The sequence below is a fragment of the Solanum dulcamara genome, chromosome 7 (assembly GCF_947179165.1).
Source record: "Solanum dulcamara chromosome 7, daSolDulc1.2, whole genome shotgun sequence".
Classification (NCBI taxonomy): domain Eukaryota; kingdom Viridiplantae; phylum Streptophyta; class Magnoliopsida; order Solanales; family Solanaceae; genus Solanum; species Solanum dulcamara.
In genome coordinates this window covers 14,194,442-14,212,621 of record NC_077243.1, presented here as the reverse complement: position 1 = coordinate 14,212,621, position 18,180 = coordinate 14,194,442, and the positions used below count along the sequence as shown (strand labels likewise).

The 18,180-nt window shown below is 35.9% G+C and overlaps 2 protein-coding genes across 2 annotated transcripts; both read left to right on the top strand.

The window, feature by feature from the left end:
• Window positions 1-844: 844 nt before the first annotated feature.
• LOC129894224 (probable NADH dehydrogenase [ubiquinone] 1 alpha subcomplex subunit 12) lies at window positions 845-8,736 on the top strand. The gene is made up of 5 exons (XM_055969806.1): window positions 845-1,076; window positions 1,710-1,736; window positions 7,251-7,342; window positions 8,088-8,197; window positions 8,270-8,736. The coding sequence occupies exons 1-5, from the start codon at window positions 988-990 to the stop codon at window positions 8,426-8,428; spliced, it is 477 nt and encodes a 158-aa protein (XP_055825781.1). The 5' UTR covers window positions 845-987; the 3' UTR covers window positions 8,429-8,736.
• A 520-nt stretch (window positions 8,737-9,256) lies between these two features.
• LOC129895315 (D-xylose-proton symporter-like 2) lies at window positions 9,257-18,136 on the top strand. Its single transcript, XM_055971013.1, has 14 exons — window positions 9,257-9,608; window positions 9,697-9,794; window positions 10,601-10,679; window positions 11,383-11,442; window positions 11,528-11,594; window positions 11,676-11,800; window positions 12,278-12,379; window positions 12,524-12,892; window positions 12,978-13,025; window positions 13,116-13,178; window positions 13,587-13,667; window positions 14,095-14,193; window positions 16,087-16,224; window positions 17,653-18,136. The coding sequence occupies exons 1-14, from the start codon at window positions 9,558-9,560 to the stop codon at window positions 17,782-17,784; spliced, it is 1,512 nt and encodes a 503-aa protein (XP_055826988.1). The 5' UTR covers window positions 9,257-9,557; the 3' UTR covers window positions 17,785-18,136.
• Window positions 18,137-18,180: the final 44 nt, after the last annotated feature.

Below are 18,180 nucleotides of genomic sequence, written 5' to 3'. Positions count from 1 at the left end.
ACAGCCTCCAAAGCCCCAAGAGTGTGCTTCCAAAATACTTGTTTCTTTCAAAATTGGACATCTGGCACCTTCTTTTGCTAGCGTGTTCACCACCCTTTTTTCTCTCTTTTTAGAAATTGAAGAATTTAAACCTCACCAATAAGATAAAAATTCAATTAATCAATCAATTGAGCCATTAAAATTTCCTTCAAATCTAATATCGTATATATAGGAAATTCTCTGAAAAAATCTCCATACACTAAGGTGCTGTTTGGCCCCAAATAATTTTTGAAAAAAATTAGTTTTTGGCCATATAATTTGCAATTGCTTGGCAAATATATTTGACAAATATTCCAAGTTCCCAAGTTCTAGGAAAAGCTATAGAACTTGGGAAGTTTTAAAAATTTAAAAATTATCCTAAAATTTTATATTTTACAAACACACTTATCATTTATTAAATCCAACTAACATTTATCTACCAACTTACTCCATTAACATGGCCAACCAATATCATTAAATAACACATCTATCTATTAATAAATAACCAAACTATTCCTTTCTATAATTTATTGTTAGTGCGATTAATGTATTGTTTTTGCCCATATTGTTAATTGTTTGTTGATTGTTATCAATTATGTTATAATTTTTTTTTAACGGAACACGTTCATTATAAAATGATAATACAAATTTATGAGTATTTAAAATATTTTTTAGAACTTATGGGTACAAATAATATTTTTTAAAATAATCAAATATTTTTAAAAAAATTTGTGATCAAATAAGTGGTGAAACTTTGCCCAAAAATAATTTGACAAAAATATTTGGAGATTTGTGGCCAAACGCTCGCTAATGAAACTGCCAGCCCAATTGTCTCCAAACGGGTTCAAAGCGAGTCAGGATCTCGAATCTGTAAACCAGACCAACTCACTCGGGCCCATACTATTTTCATCTCAGTAAGCGAATCTCGGCGTCTGTTTACAGAATTCAGAGGAGGAAGAAGAGAAGAGAATGGCGTCGGTGGTGAGGAGCATTTTCCAGTCGATCAAGGAAAAGGGTATCGGAAATTTCCTCAAGGAGCTTCGACAAGAAGGATACGTGTTGGTTCTCTACCTTTTATTATTCATTGATGTTTGGAAATTGCATTCCGTAATTTTTTGAAAATCTGATATGCATCTTTGTTAATTTGTTTCCGTAATATTAATCTGAAATCGATCTTTCCTGCTGATAATTTCCATTTAATTTCTTGTTGTAAGCTTAAATTTGAGAATGAGAGGGTTTGAAATCCCTGTTGTTTGGTTTGTCGTTAGTAAGTTGTTGAAAATGATTTGGTTTGGATTTTCTATAACAAGAGCAATAAGATAACATGGAAATGAAATTGGGCATTATATTAAATGGTCTGATGTCTGAATGATTACATAACATTAGATGTTTCTGGTAAAATGTTTTGGTGTTTTTGATTCATTATTATTCTGCATAACGACATGTGATAAAGTTATTATAACCAGCTTAAGCTAACTTAATTCTGCTCTTCAAATGACCAAAGTTCATTGGATATTACGACTGATTCTAGCATTTTAGGGCATTGACTTTTAGTCACCAAAGTAAACTTACTTGCTTGGTGCCCCATCACTGTTATTATCAGTTAAAACCATATACATTTCTTGTTTTTATGTTGTTTAATTAGTCTCAATCTTTCAACTAATTACATCTTCCCTCTTGCATTTTACTAGGAGGTGTCTAGCGGATGGAAATCTTCTGTAAGTACCATTTTATCTCTCTTTCTAATTAAGTGCTGTAATAAGATTGAGCCACTGTTGGTGGAAACACCACCCTTGAAATGATGAATGCATAACTGAATGGTTCATTTGTCAATGGGGGTAAATTAGGGGGTTGACTTGTTCATCTTTATAAGCATGTTCAATACTTGGAGTTCTGGTCCGCACGAGGTCACAGAATGAACTTAATTAAAATAAGGTACCGAAACTATTCAGTGTTCTATGGTGTTGTTAGCTGTACTTGTTACCATCTACACTAGTGATTACTGGTTGAACAATTGAAAAAACTGTTCATTCTGTTTATTGTTTGGTTGCCTAAATTCCGGTTGACTTGAGCTTAGAAGATGACAGTATGAAATATGGACTATGGATTTTTTCTTTAAGATTTGTGGTTGTTGATGGATTGGTCTGTCATGACCTCTCTGTTCGCCCTATTTCTATTTGCTGATTTGGTAAGGTGCTTTAGCACTTTTAGATTCTCTCTCCATTGTTGATGAACTTTAAATAGTACACTTTGACATACAACAAGACTTTCTCCTCCTTTGGCTGGGGTGTTACCTTCAATGGGCGTTTCCACGTAAATCTTGGTGTGGTTTTATCTAACTCTTTAATGTTGTTTGTCGCGTTCGTCTGCTAATATTTTTTGAAAATTTGTGGGGGCAGGAGAGGGGACTTGGTTAGTAACAAATAACAGTATAAAGTTTGATTTTTTCAGGTCTTTTGTTCATATAGATTGGTGCTCATATGTATGAGCTACAATTGTTCTTTCATTTTCCCTAGCAATGTGCTACATTGAGGAGAGTAGGAGCACAACGGCCAAAGACCATATGAAGTTTATGGGCTCCTACAACAACTTCAAGAGTTCAAGTTAATACTATTAATAATTATTTATAGATATTTAGTAGATTTCTTAGTATATATACAAGATCTGGGCAAAAGCTACTAAATTCATGTAAACCTGTAATGACCTTCTAGATTCACCCCTGCCAGTGACCAAATACTTTTACATGCACAAGATTTTAGACTATGACGGGGAAAGAGCATTACAGGCCCTTTTGCTTGTCTAGTCTCTTTTAGTTTCGTCCGTGGATCTAAATGTCAGTATAGTCTGTGATTGACTGTAGTAGATCACAGGAAGAAAGTAAAATTAAGAAAGTGATGTTTTTGCTACTTGAATACCGATAAGTGTTTACCTATCTATAGGATAATTGCAAGATTACAATGTCAAGGCTTTTGCTGATTGTCTGTCTGTAATTGCTGCACTTAGACCAGCTGAGTTGCACCTAATAGGCACCATGCATTGAGTTTTCAATCTTGGCCCTCCAAGTATAGTCAGAGATTGGCTGTAGTAGATCTGAGGAAGAAAGTGATATTTCTTATTTTTGAACACTACTTCAATACCTAAGTTTTTACCAATCTATAGGATAATTACACGACTACAGTGTCAAGGCTTTTGCTGATACTGTATCTGTAAATGGGCACAATGACATGAAGTCTTGATAAGGACTTTAGACTTTTTGGTGGCAAATTGTTCTTTTTACTTGGCCCGCGGACAATCGAAGATCATATACCTCAAGATGCACAAAGTAACTTGTTTTTTTTGAGAAACAGAAATAAAATTCATTAATCTGGCCAGTACCAAGTAGGTCGTATGGTTTAAAAAGTCTTTGAAGGAATCAGACTTCACATACTATATGATTCCAGGATTTCCCAGGGATATTCCTTTTTACACCCTTCTTATGCCAGAAGCACAAAATCTTAAGACATTAAACTTTACAAAAGTCCAAGATAAAAGCTTATTCTAAAGTCACCAGTTTCAAAAAAAGAAGATAAAAGCTTATCTCAAAGAACCGGGAATTTCTCTCCATCTGTCCATCAACACTGTTCAAGATATACATGATGGGATATTTTTCCATTTCTTCGGCTCCTTCCTTATAATCTCTCCATTCCGACTGGTCATTGTGTCTTTCAAGTAAGGGAAAATATCTCCCTTTGATTGTTTATGTTATCTCTTGTTGAAAGATTTTCCATATTTCTACCCCAAGTTTGATCTAGTAGTAAGAGTGAAACAAGTGGTGTGGGTTAGACACACATCATGAGTTCGAACCCTGCCATAGATAAAAACCTGGTATATAAGTGGAGAAGGGCAGAGGGGCAAGCTCATTTTCCACCTAGTTTCGAACAGTTGGGGATTTCTCAGTTAGAAAAACTAAATAGATTTTTTGTAGTTCCTTAGTGGCTGAACTAGATATTCTCCTTAGTATGTAATAGTTATACGATAGTCCATTTCTTGGATGAAATGAGGTGAAGTTAGAGCTGTTACTTGGTTAAATGACAAGAGACAAGCTCAAGGGGATTGAACTCATTGTAGTTATTACCCGAGTTTTTTGTTCTTCTCTTTTTTTTTATCTTTAGCTTGCTTATATCATGATCATGTCAAACGGACTCACTTTTTTTTTTTTTGATTTCTCCCAGCTCATTGTCAGGGGGGTGGCTTCATTGTTTCGGTTGATTTTTTCTTTTTGTAAATGTCTGGACAGCTAACTCTTTTATGAAAAAGTCCTTTGGTGTTGTACATGTAAATCTGGAAGGTATACATTCTTTTGTTTTCATAACCAACAATTATGATCCTCTCTTTGTCGACCTTAATTCTTCTCATCAGTTGCTTAGGTTTCAAGTCCTGAAGAAAACTTGTGTTGGTAGAAACGTGCTGTAACTTTAGAATTTCATCATAGAAGAAGAAAACTTTTTCTTCTTGCAACTGTCAGAAAAATTGAATTTTGGTTGGTTACTCAAGGTTTTTGCTCTCAAAAACTTCAACTACAGGTATCGGCAACTACCGACTAGGTCTGAGACTCTGAGTTGAAATTCTTGCAAATGGAGACATGAACTTATGGATGTGCTAAAGAAATCTTGCAATATCAGGAAATAGACTGGAACTAAAACCCCAGGTTCAGAACATTTATTTCAAACAGAGCCAAAGGCATCGGAAAAACCCACACCAGTTAGAGTAGTTCAGAAATTGGTTTTTTTTTGGGTAAAAACTTTTGTTATTATTGGGTGCATTATCTTATAATCTATGACTTTGTGTTATCTTGGGAGGGATAGACAATCCCCTTCTAATATTTATTTTAGGTGAAGCTTATTAGTAGACCTGTGTATTACAGTCTAATTACCTCCAGTGATATGATCCATTAATACTTGATAACTCTTCGGAAACATTTATATCTTCCGAAGATTTCTGTAACAAATGTTTTTCTTTAGAGATAGGTGAAGCTTTCTTTTTTAGAAAGCTAGCCAGATTGTACATCTTAGCACAGTCCTCTCTCTTTTGTTAAGTCTTCCGCATCATCTCTCGAAACACATTAAACCCTATATTGGCTGACAATTGATAGAAGCTATTGAAACTTGACATGGATGCTGAATCTAATTGCATCAACAACTTGGACTTCACAATGATCACATCTGAATTTGTTGAAAGCTATGTGATGCACTTAAGTGCTATGGGCGTGATTTTTTTTTGTTTTGTTGGAGGGGTAAGATAGAGAGAAAAAAATATAAAGTCCCCCCTCCTCCCCCCCCCCCCTAACTTACACCCCTTTTTTTAAGTTGACACCTAAAGTTTGTGGGGGTCCTATTACCCCACAAAATCATTTCCAACTACAATAAATACACCCCTTTGACCCATTTCCACAGCAGCTTGTAATCTCACATTAGAAGAGCACATGAAGGAGTAAAAATACAGTCCCAAAACATTGTAAAAATGCCACCTGGCATTGCCATTTGAATTCTCTTCTTAATTTATTAATTGGATCCACTTTTCATCTTCTCCAAAACCACCATTGATGGCTGTTGGAGAGCTTTTCTTGATAGCCAAAGCTGTTCCCTTTACTGAGTCAAAGCTGATTCCTTTACCGTATTCTCTATCATCAAGTTCCAGCCACCCATATGGGGGCCTTCTATAGAAAAATCTACTTAACAACGACATAATACTTAGCCAATATATCACCTAAATTTATCTGCCATCAAAGAAATTTGAACCCATTTCCATTCATATAGCGTCCCAAGATCAAAAGGGTCAAAGAATTAACTCATACAAATTCAAGAAAATGCGAAATTTACTTATAGAACTCAAAGCTAGTCTCAATTTCGGAATACCCACAACGCTAAAAGGGATTAAACTATAATTTTGGAGGAAAAAAATTGAAACCAAACACCAAATAAACAACAACACTGGAAGATAACACACAAAACTCACATAAATATATATTTACAAGACCCAGAAAAATAAATCTTTGAACGGAAGCAAACCGACAAAAAAGGCCATTGAAGGAGGATTCGAGTTGTGAGGTTAGGGTTAAAATGTGAGCAGGTCAGGGTTTTACCCGACCTTTATTAAACGGGTAGGAAAAAACTAAATAATTATGTTATTTTATTTTAGATTGAGACACAAGCACAACCTTTGAGAACAAAACTGGTGTAAGAAGGGTGTGTCTAGTGTGTTTGGAAATGGTGGGGTAATAGGACCCTTGCAAACTTTAAGTGTCTACTTAAAAAAGGGTATAAGTTAAGGGGGGACTTTATGTATTTTCTCTAAGATAGATGCATATGCATACATTTGTGTGTGGGATTATTTTATTTATGCTCAGGATCCAAATGTTGACTATGTTTTTAGTTGATGGTGGCAGTTTTATCATTTTGTGAGAAAGGAAGTAGGATGGAATCTGGTAAGGAGGTTATGGAGACCGATCCCTTACTGCTAGTTCAGGCTTCTCAAATGGTTCCAAAATTTTACAGTGTGAAATCTCTCTAAATTTGGGACACTAATTTCAACATTGGCCAGCTATGAAATATTAGTAGGAGAGAGGGAGGGGATGAAATCCCATGTATTGTTTGCTTTTCCTGGTTTTGATTGTCTTGAGTTTTTGTTATTAATAAACATTTTCTTTCTGAATAATGACCATATTGAGCTAACATTGGTACCACAAGGGGTGTGATTCTCGAATATATTTCTTTTTCTTCTATATATATTTAGCTTATTTTTCACTTTTATTTTTATTTGGTACGAGGATGATATAAGTTGAGCTTAAATGGAGAAACATGGTCAAGGAGGTATCATATAGCCCTACTTCAATTCTTGAAGGTCGGATCGAATCATTAAATCCATATCGATTCGATCCGAGCTCTCAACTTGTTCGGTATTGAGGCGTAGTTGTTGTAACTGGAAATTGTAACTTTCTGACTTCTCCTCACATTAAAAGAAACATCAAAAATAGGGAAAAAAATTATTACAATCTACATTCTTGTTTTCCCTCTTTGGTTTAAATTTTAAGTTTTTCTTTCTTCTCATTGCTTTCATGCTTACAAACAGCAGTATAATACATGCCTAGGTAAGGTATTAGTGAGACTATTGAAGACCTTGCCACCTCTCTTTCTTGTTAAAGCGATTTCTTAAATTTGTCCATCTAAGATACTATTTGTTTCTTGTTGCTTCAGGCAAACCAAGATCCACAACATAGGTGCTACACTTGTTGGTGTGGATAAATTTGGTAACAAATATTATGAGAAGCTAGGCGATACACAATATGGTTGGTACAGCTGCTTCATGCTTTCGTGTGTCTTAATCAGTTTGCCTTGTACATCTCACTTGTCGTTATCTTGTTTAATACGAGTGCCACTGAATGTATCTTCAAGGTTGTGGGTTCCTTTGAGTATCTCTTAAAAGTTGAGGGTTGTATCATTTGGTTGTATAGTCTTGTGCTCTGATATTTTCCCCTTGAGGTGATCAGAGGACAGGCTTTATGTAGCCACATATAAGAATAGTTATATTCCCCTTGTTCTAGGTAAAAGAGCAAATGCCTCTTGCTCTTCATTCACCGAGTAGTTGTTGCCTCCAGTTGCATTATCCACAACTAAGAGTTGCTACTTTGTCAAGACTTGTACTTTATGGTGAGAACTTTGTGTGGTTCAAATGATCTGTTTCAGTATGTGTACTCTACTAATCTCTCTTGGTAGAGGATTTTTACTTTACTGGAGGCTTGTTTGTTTCACTGTGTGAAATAATAGTTCTGGTCTAGTTAAACATGCTTTCTAGATTGGGAAGCTTGACTACAATTTCAAATTCTAGAGGTATGTTAATCTTGTTCAAGACATTATCTGGATAACCTTAAGAGTGATAGTTAGGAGTATCATCACCCTTAATCCCCACGTATAGTGGAATGCAGTGATACCTGTAACCCAAATTTTGGAGACCTTTGACATCAGTGATTTATTTGTTTATTTTATTTTATGATTGCTCAAGTAAAAGCATCTTTTTTTGACATGATTATGTAGGAAGACACCGGTGGGTGGAGTATGCACAGAAGAATCGTTACAATGCTTCTCAAGTTCCAGCAGAATGGCATGGCTGGCTCCATCACATTACTGATCACACTGGTGATGAAGTAAGTCTTGTCAAGTTCTCTTTTATGCGTACCGCATCATTTCAGAATTCTTATATTATACATGCCATGCAGCTGCTACTGCTGAAACCAAAGAGGTACGGGCTTGAGCACAAGGAGAACTTTTCTGGTGAAGGTGATGCATACATATATCACTCCAAGGGACACACTTTAAATCCTGAACAGAGAGACTGGACTAGGTACCAAACTTGGCAACCCACCAAGAAGGAATAGGTTCCAAATTCTACAGCACAGCTGGACAATTATATGGATTTTCTGCCATGCATCCTTAATAAAAAAAGTCCTCGTATTGAACTTGTGGGTGTAAGCGCATGTGTACTCTCAAATTTCAGTTCGATACACTTGCTGTACGACCTTTTGATATGGTGTCAAGTTTTGAATTGGATCCAAAATGTAGTCGTGCATACTTTATTCCTTTGTCGGTTTATAGTGTCTGATGGTTATTTTTGAAACTAAGCTATTCAGTGATAAGTTATACCCCATTGAAATTGAAAATGGTGGATCGTGGTGGGAAGAGCAAATGCATTGAATGTAAATACCTTGTACAGTTTCCCCCTTCCCTTTCACAGGATGAATATCGTAGAAATATGAATCTTAAGATGGATTTTTCAGTTACACAAGATTCGACAAGTTAATAAGTGATCATATTTTTAACATAAGATACGAATAATATTCTGAGGATAGGCTGCAAGAATCTCATTGTAGACGTCTGGTGGTGTTATATGTGGACTGATACTACAATAATAAGGCATAATACATAAATGTCTTTTAATTTGACTCAACTAGAATGTATGCCTTCCAACTAACTATTCTTTAATTTAATCTTTCCACATTCTACAACAATTTCTTCATGTCAAGTATGCATTTTTCAGTAACTTAGATTCTTTTTCTTCTTCTTATGCAGTTCTTATGTATATGCATGTGAATCCACTTTCACAGTAAAAGTCATAATCCATGGACTTTCAAAAATCACTTTTTGAAATTTTGGATTTTTTTGCCATTTTTACCCTTTCAAAACTTGATATATTAATAGCCAAAAAAGGCAGCATAATGTACTGAAACTTCCGCTATTCACGGTATCCGAAAAAAGGCCGGACCTGAAGGTCTGTTCTAACCAGTCTTGCATTTGATTTCAATTTTCAGCGCAGTTGAAGAAGCAACGTTGCTTGCTATCGTCCGCTTCTCTGAAATCAGTCTTCTCCTTTCGTCTATATGTATTTTCTTCCACTTTTTTCACCTTACTTTCCCAAAACTTAAATAATAAAAAGAAGAGCAAATACAGTTAACTTCGACAATACTCTAAGCACTGTAAGCTTAAACCTTCAAATTTTGGCCTTTTCCAATGGAGGCAGCCAACGATCCTGAGCAGCTAATTATCTCATCCATTGACAAGGTAATTCGGTACTTTGCCGTAATTTGTTTTATCCATTTGTTTGGGGGAAAGTGTTTTGTGCAATTTTGATGATTGTGAATTGGAGCAGGGTGAAAATTCGTCCAGTGAGATCAACATCGCCCGAGAGCCTCTTCTAAAAATAGAGCATCATGCTGAGAATTACTCAATACTCTCCGCAGTACTCCCGTGAGTATATACTAATTGAGTCCACTTTTGTAATCTGAGTCATCAACTTTAAGCATTTGGTGCTGAAATTGAACATAGTAGTTTCATTTGAAATGTACCAGTAAGATTTGCTTCGAGTAGATTCCGGAATTGTAAGTCAACTTGTTTGATAAATTGAATGCACTTTGTTTATAGCATGAATTGGGCCTTGCAATGTGCGAAACCCCCCTCAAAAAACAGTCGTGATGTGGCATTTTCTTTTTCCAGACCCCACTTGTGGTATTACACTTGTTAGGTTGTTGTTGTTGTTGTTTATAGCATGCCAAGATGATATCATAAGTATATACATTATATATTTTGGCTCAATAGATTCCTCTATTAAGTTATAGTATACAATTATCTATACAATTGTGAATTGTAAGTGATGCTTTATGTGATTTGGCATATTTTTATGTATACTGTTGGAAATATAAATATCCATTTTTATTCCGAGAGATGAATTAGTCAGATGATCCACATGACAAAAATCTGTGTTAAGAAGAATACGAAATGGAGAAATTTTCCAGCTTCAAACTTTTTGGCTTTTTAGGTACAACATGATAGACTACAAAATCACTTTGGGTTATTGTAGTGCAATCTGTACATTGCTAGTTGCTTAAGGTTTAGTGTTCCAGAATAAAAGGAAAAATTAGGAAAGAAAAATATTACTACTACAATATCCATAGATTTTCTCTGTCCTATGTTGATTCACTTAGTAGGATACTCATTATTATTTTTTGATCTTTTAGTTTGAATACATTATGATAAGTTGATGAATGATTTTCCAGTTTTCTGTTCCCCGCCTTTGGAGGACTGCTTTATGGTTATGATATTGGAGCCACATCCTCCGCTACAGTTTCCATAGAGGTATCTTGCTTCCTTTGACCTGATAAAGAGTCCTTGTATTGTATTATCAAAAAAAAAGAAAAAAAAAAGAATCCTTGTGTCTCATTACCATGTTTCTAGCTCCTCTACCTTGATTTTATGTCCTCCGGGCTGATGGCATAAGGCTGTTAACAAGAATCTTTATGGGTTCTGGACCAACTCAGTACAAAAGGAGAAAGAACTGATATTGGAGGAAACATGGAGGCTTTAGTCTTTGGCCTAGAAAGTAGGAAAAATACCAAACTTGACATTTTTATGTGTCTTTCCAGTTACCCTGTTTCAATTGTCTAGCTCATGGTAGTTTGTAATATGTTGAAATTACTTTTGATTGAGATCAGGCTTTGAATATCCTGTGCCTCAAGAAGATGTTTGCTGTTACAAAGATGTCGATTGTCATATAGAAATGGGTCCAGTTGAATTGCTTGTTTCTCTTCAATGACAGGTCATAGAAAATTTCTACTGTTTTAAGTTTCTGTAGAAAGGTCTTCAAATGTTGCTGTTGATTTCATAATATTTGTTTATCACATATGGTATTGTTATTCATTCTAGCATATAGAGTTATGGTTCTAATGCGTCACATTGGCTATATTCTGCAGTTGGCTCATTAAATAAAAACAACTTTTAACAAGTTAATGCCGCTTATATTCTTGATTGAAAAAAAAATAATGTTGTTTATATTCTGCAGTCGGCTACATTGAGTGGCATTTCTTGGTATGATTTGTCTTCTGTGCAAACTGGTCTCATAGTAAGTATACCATTTTCTTATGAAATCATATGTGCTTTCTTCTGTCTGAGCTTTAGAAAGATCTTATGTTTGCTGCTTGTCACAGACTAGTGGCTCACTGTATGGTGCTTTAATTGGATCTGCTGTTGCTTTCAAAATTGCTGACTGGCTTGGTTAGTTTTTCTATCCGATCGCAATTGGTGTCACATTTCAATTGTGACTCTTGTGACTGAAACTACTTAATTTATTGGTAGGGAGAAGAAGGGAGTTGATTGTGTCTTCTTTGTTCTACTTTCTTGGAGCTCTGGTAACAGCATTTGCCCCTGTCTATGTTATTCTGGTAATTGGGCGCTTGCTGTTTGGTGTAGGAATTGGACTGGTAAGATACTGCAAAGTCTTTAATCTTTTCTTTCCATTTTACTTATTCTACCGGGGATCTTGTATTTTCACATGTGAATTGTGATGATGAGTTCTCAGGCACATGAGTCCTTCCACTCCTTCCACTTGCTTATAACTCCTTTAAAAGTTGTCTACTGTTTACCATTTTCTTTCTCCTCTGAGGTGTCTTTCTACTTCCCCTGAACTCTGACTGGTGCTTTCACATACATGAACCTCTCACTTCTATCGTTCTCCTTTAAGAGTTGTCTCCTGATTAAACTCCTGAACACAGAAATGGCCTCTTTTATCTTCCTTTGTTCTTTCTGTTTGATTTGACGAGACATCAATTACATTAGGCCATCAAAGTCAAGTGAGGAATTAAACAGTATTAACCTGAAAAGTATTTGGAAATCTACTTCTTTTTAAAGACTCAACGTTCAAACTGGTTGCTCCATTTTCTCCTTCTGTTCCATGGCAGGCAATGCATGCTGCTCCCATGTACATTGCTGAGACGGCTCCTAGCCAGATACGAGGACAAATGATTTCTCTTAAAGAGTTCTTCATAGTTTTTGGGATGCTAGTAAGTACTACATACTTGCCTGGAAATTTTGGTTGGTCTATATGACTGTTACTGTAGGGGAAGGTGAACTATAGGTCTATATTTCATGGCATCATGATTTGTTGTACTGTGCTCTTTTGAATTGTGGAAAGCTGACATTTGTAGGTTGGATATACAGTTGGAAGCCTTCTGATAGAAACTGTTGCTGGTTGGCGATATATGTATGGAGTTAGTGCCCCTTTAGCAGTGATTATGGGAATTGGAATGTGGTGGCTTCCTTCATCACCCAGGTGGATTCTTCTATGTGCTATACAGGGGAAGGGTGAGTTGCAGGGTTTAAGAGAAAAAGCCATATGTTGCTTGTGCCAGCTTAGGGGAGCTGCAATTGGTGATTCAGCATCTAGTCAAGTAGATGACATTCTGTCTGAGCTTTCACAACTAAGCGAAGAAAAAGAGGCGACAATAGGTGAGATGTTGCAAGGAAAATGCTTGAAAGCCCTAACAGTTGGTGCTGGACTAATCTTGTTTCAACAGGTAGCTATATATCTAATAGTTTCATTTCCGTTCCACATGCAATGATCTAACTGTGCACTAACTTCGTTTGCTTTCCACATGGCAGATAACTGGGCAACCAAGTGTCTTGTATTATGCTGCAAAAATTTTTCAGGTACACTTGCCAAATAGGTGAAGGGTGCTAATGCTGTTCTTATATCACTTTCTCTTCTTTGTGCCCTACTAACTTATCGTTCAATGGCAGGATGCGGGATTTTCGGCTGCAGCTGATGCTACAAGAGCTTCGGTTTTCCTTGCATTGTTGAAGGTGATTTCTTGGGGAAGAATGTTTTCTTTCTCTTTCTATTTAACTTTGTTCTTTCCTGGAAAAGAATGAACAAGAAAAGATGTCCACTCAGGTGGTAAAGGACACATATATACATTTTTTTTTGAACTTTTGATAATATAAGGCAACAACTTCCTGTGCCGTTAAGTGGATAGGATGCTTGCATTCGAGGTTTGTTCGGAAGATCGTTGCAAAGTTGATTCAGTAGCATTCATTGATACAGAATAATGATATTAGTCTTAATAGTCTGTCTTTTCCTTTTAACTTACTTCCTCTGTGGCTCTGTGCTAGTTATCCCATTTGCTTTATGGGATGTTGCTGCTAGTGTCAGTTAACTTTAGCTACAGCATTGGAATGATCCTATGTTTCCCTCTTTTCCACCATTTTCAGCTCATTATGACTGCTGTAGCAGTGGTAGTTGTTGATAAGCTTGGGAGGAGGCCGCTTCTTCTTGGAGGTGTGTCTGGGATTGTAAGTAACTATACCCTCTTTTTTCTTTATAGGGCAATGTTTGACTGGACAACTAAGTTTTATACGTTAATTTGACTTGTGTATTGTGGTAGTAAAATATATTAAATTAATGGTAGCTGGATTGAGAAAACATTACTTTAGAGTTTAAAAATAGTTAACTGTATTTGAATTCTAGAAAATTATGAAAATTGTATTATATGATATTGTCAATGGATTGTTGTATAACATGCCGTAACATCCCAAAATGAAAAGTATCATGTAAATTGGAATGGAGTGAATATTAATTTTATAAATTTATGGTTTCAGAATGGCTAGTAAGGTGGGTTTGACATGTTTAACCTAAGATAACTTACTTCCAAAGAAGCAACTTCATAACAATCAATGTTAATTTTTTCTGAAGCTCCCAATAATCCTGTATTTTCTGCAGACAATGTCACTTTTCCTGCTGGGATCATATTACACTTTCCTTGGTGATGTTCCAGCTTTGGCTGTTACCGCTCTGCTACTATATGTCGGCTGTTACCAGGTAATTCAAGTTTTATTTCTTTCAATATTTGTGCTTGAAAGTACTACAATAGATTGAGTCTAACTTTTGGCTATACAGTACAAATGACATCATGATTTTTGTGCACATTTTATTTTTTTGAGGCAGACAAAATTGAAGTTCAACTTTGTACAAATTTTTTTAGATGCAGTAATTCTAGATATTTTTTCTTTTTTTGAAGAGTAAGCAACAACCTTTGCTCATCTTTTACCCCACTTGTATAGTGGCAATTATTTCTTTGGACGTTGTGAATGTTCATTACCTGAAACTTTCAGCGACTTTGAAATAGTCTAATCTTATTGGTAATTGGGTTGAAATGGTTTGTTGAGAGAAGATGTTTCTTTCTTCTTTTTGGTGATCTTATACTGGCAGAGCTTTTTTTTGAGAAGATACAAAATCTGTATATAAATCATCAGACAAAAATGTGCTGGAAACAAAAAATGAGAGTGTTACATCCGAGGATCCAAACAAAAGCAGAAACTAAAGACTAATTCCTTGCTCTTCTTACAAGGAACCTAGAATTTCGATAATGAAAACTAGATTATCTATATGTTCCGACTTACACCAAAAGCAAAGCAGAAGAATACAATTCATTTTGATTCTTTGCAAGGGGTTGCTTGTATCTTCAAAACACCTTGAGTTCCTCTCCTTCCATTTTGTCCACCAAATTCTTGCTGAGACAATTTTCCATCTGTCTTTGTTTGTGCTGCATTTACCCTCTGTGCTCCTGCTTGTCAAGACTTCAGAGGTTCTTCTTGGCATTTCCCACCTGATACCTCTGCGGTTGATAAACAGATCTCGTAAATGGCCGGTCACTTTGCAGTATAGAAACAAATGGCTAATTGTCTCTGCATTTTGTCCACATAAATAACATCTTGAACAAAATTGAAATCCCCTTTATCTTAGATAATCCTGAGTAAGAATAACTTCCCTCAAAACCAACCAAGTGAAAAATGCCACTTTGTATGGTACCTTTACTTCCCATATAGTTTCCAACGCAAGTAACTGAGCTGTGATCCCTCTTGATTCAGGACTTTGTATGAAGGGATCACTGTGTAAACCCCTTTATTATGCCTTTTCCATGTGCGTGTGTCTTCTCCTTCCTGCAGTCCTTTGCACTGTTCCCTTATACTAGCAGAGGTTATGAAAAGGAAAAAAGGTAGGAGACCATTTCATGACCATTAGGCACCATTGTTTTGCAGATCATAAAATTAGATCATAGATCAGTAAAAGAAAAAAGTATCTGAAAGTTAAATTACTGAGGTACTATAAAGTATTTTTGTAATCCACTATTGCCTTACGTAAGAATTATGTTATAGAAGTAAAAGGAAACTTGGGGCTTTGTTGAGTGTGTGTCAAATCACTAAGTGTCCCACAAAAAACTCTTGCTAGTCTTATGTGTATCAATTGAAATTATGATAAGTCTTTCCTATTATTAATCTACTATGTGTATGTCTAAGTCCAAAAAGTCAAGAACGTTTGGACAATAGATTTGAAAGACTTGTTACATTCTTTTCTAAGGTATTAGTTTGCAAGAGGTTGAACCGCAAAACAGTAGTACTTCCTGGTTTGTTCCAAAGAAGTGGCTGTGGACATATTCTACTTTGGTGTATTGATAGTTCCAAGATAACATCTGCAATTCTTTCTGTGATTCGTGTGCGCTATTTTTAGATTTTAGAAAAATTTTGTACGAGATTCTGGCCTATGGTTTTGTAATCGACCCTCTTGCCTTTTATCATGACTTCTGTTGTTTAACTATAACGTTCCTTGAGCCACAAAAGAAAGAAAGAATCCACAGCATCTCTATCCAGCTTGTTTTGGTTTTTGAAGCTTGACCAAGTAATGCTCTTAACTTCTTGAAGTCATCTTTTGCAGTTATCGTTTGGTCCTATTGGTTGGTTGATGATCTCAGAGATCTTTCCCTTGCGCGTTAGAGGGCGAGGGTTGAGTATTACAGTTCTTGTGAATTTCGGTGCAAATGCACTAGTGGCATTTGCATTTTCTCCTCTTCAGGTACTGAAAACTCTATAATACTCTGGAATTTTCTAAATAATATTTCTTGCACTTACTCTGTTAAAGAATCCCTTGAAAGCTAATTTGAGGCATGTTATTGTGATTTGTGAAGGTTAGTCCGTTGTAGATTCATTTGAGGATTTAAAAAAAAAAAAATCATTTTAAGGCTAATCTTGAAAAGATAAAAGAAGAAAAGGATAGAGGATGAAATCAGATACTTGAAATTGGTACGCTTAGAAAGTCATATGCTATATTCCTTTAGCATACAGAACTAAATAGTATCCATTAAGCTGCATCTCTTTTGCCTGTCACGCACTAGTGTAAATTTTATTGCTTCAACCTGGAGTATCTTCAAGCTTGTTATGTACTTGAATGTGCAGATATTGTACATCTCTAGTTCTAATAGATTATATCTTAATAGTAAATTTGAAGATTTGACAATGTATTCCGTGCAATTAATGGAAGATAAAAGGAGGATAGTGGGTCTATTAGGTGCTAATAATGCCATACTGGCAAAGTCTCATGGTCATAGTACACCTGCTGATTAGAATCTGCCTGCATTAGTGGTTGAGCTTTCAAAATCACTTGTCTCTTCGATTTTGGAATCTCACTCACAAGAACACTAAAAGTGAGTGCCAGTCACAATAAATTGATCGATCATAATATCTTAATCCAGAACTAATAGGGGTAGGCTACATACTTTATCTATTTTGCTCTATATGGACACATTTGACCTCAATACTAAATGGGGTTTCTAAAGCTAGATGCTCTCTTGCTCTTACACTTGTCTCTGCACTAACATTCAAGTCTAAAATGACTCCTGAATCCTGACAAGCACCTGGAGTAACAAAATGTACGAGTAGACATAGTTGACACCTCATGTAAGCATGGTTTATAATTGCTAATGGATAAAATTATAGGGTTTTCCAATTTGAAGTATAATTGCACAAGATTGTTTGGTGTTGATTGATTTGGAGACACCTTCTCTTAAGTGGCTCCATGATAAATTGGCCATTTGTGATGCAATTTCTTCTTATGAGTTTATATCACCTAGAAGTAGTGATGTAATTTGTCCATACAACTTTATGTCATCTCGAAGTCGTTTTATCTTAGTTGAAAAGGTATTGGTGGACTATGTTGCTTGAACTCTCCAAAAATGCTACCACCCCTGTGTCGTATCTTAAAAAAATGCATTACTGAATCATTGACACACACCTGGGGATTTTTGAAGAGACCAAGCAACATCACTGGTGGATTGTGCATTCGAGGCTATTCTCTCTTGGTCCCCACCCTTTTTCCAACTTATGTTTATTTTAAGTGTCATTATTTGGCTTCAAAAATGGATGTCATCTAAGAAAATCAACTAGGAGCCAGAATTAACAAATAAGTCTTTTGAGAAATTATATTTTTGGTTACTCCTAATTGCAGGACTTACTGGGCGCCGGAACTGTATTTTTCATCTTTGGTGGCATAGCTGTTTTGTCTCTTGTATTCATCTTCTTCATCATACCAGAGACAAAAGGGCTCACTCTGGAAGAGATTGAGGCCAAATATCTCTAGAACTCACATGTTACTTCCCCTCCATCTCTCGGGCAATAGGAAGTATGCCTACATTTTATTTACGTGAATTTGTCCCCATGTCATGTCAGAATACTTGAGGCAATCAAGTTGTGTTCTGCAACTGTTCTCTCGTAACATCAGTATGCGAAATGGAGGACTGGTGATTAGCCGAGTTGTGTAATGGTGTATTATACCATGAATGTGTATTATGTCATCAACAGTGGGTCACTACTTTGTGCAAAAGGAAAAACATGGAAATAATAGTGTTCCAGTTCGTTGTTTAACTTGATTCCTCCTATTGGGAGACTATTTTGGCACAGTATATCTTCTCGAATGCCAGAGATTTCACGTATCCTTTTCTCTATTGTCCTTGTGATCATTACCAACTTACCATCC

Coding starts and splice junctions, on each gene's coding strand:
- LOC129894224 (XM_055969806.1), top strand. CDS start 988: ATGGCGTCGGTGGTGAGGAGCATTTTCCAGTCGATCAAGGAAAAGGGT. Junction 1,077..1,709: donor CTTCGACAAGAAGGATACGT/GTTGGTTCTCTA, acceptor GCATTTTACTAG/GAGGTGTCTAGCGGATGGAA. Junction 1,737..7,250: donor CTAGCGGATGGAAATCTTCT/GTAAGTACCATT, acceptor TTGTTGCTTCAG/GCAAACCAAGATCCACAACA.
- LOC129895315 (XM_055971013.1), top strand. CDS start 9,558: ATGGAGGCAGCCAACGATCCTGAGCAGCTAATTATCTCATCCATTGAC. Junction 10,680..11,382: donor CCGCTACAGTTTCCATAGAG/GTATCTTGCTTC, acceptor TATATTCTGCAG/TCGGCTACATTGAGTGGCAT. Junction 13,179..13,586: donor TTTTCCTTGCATTGTTGAAG/GTGATTTCTTGG, acceptor CACCATTTTCAG/CTCATTATGACTGCTGTAGC.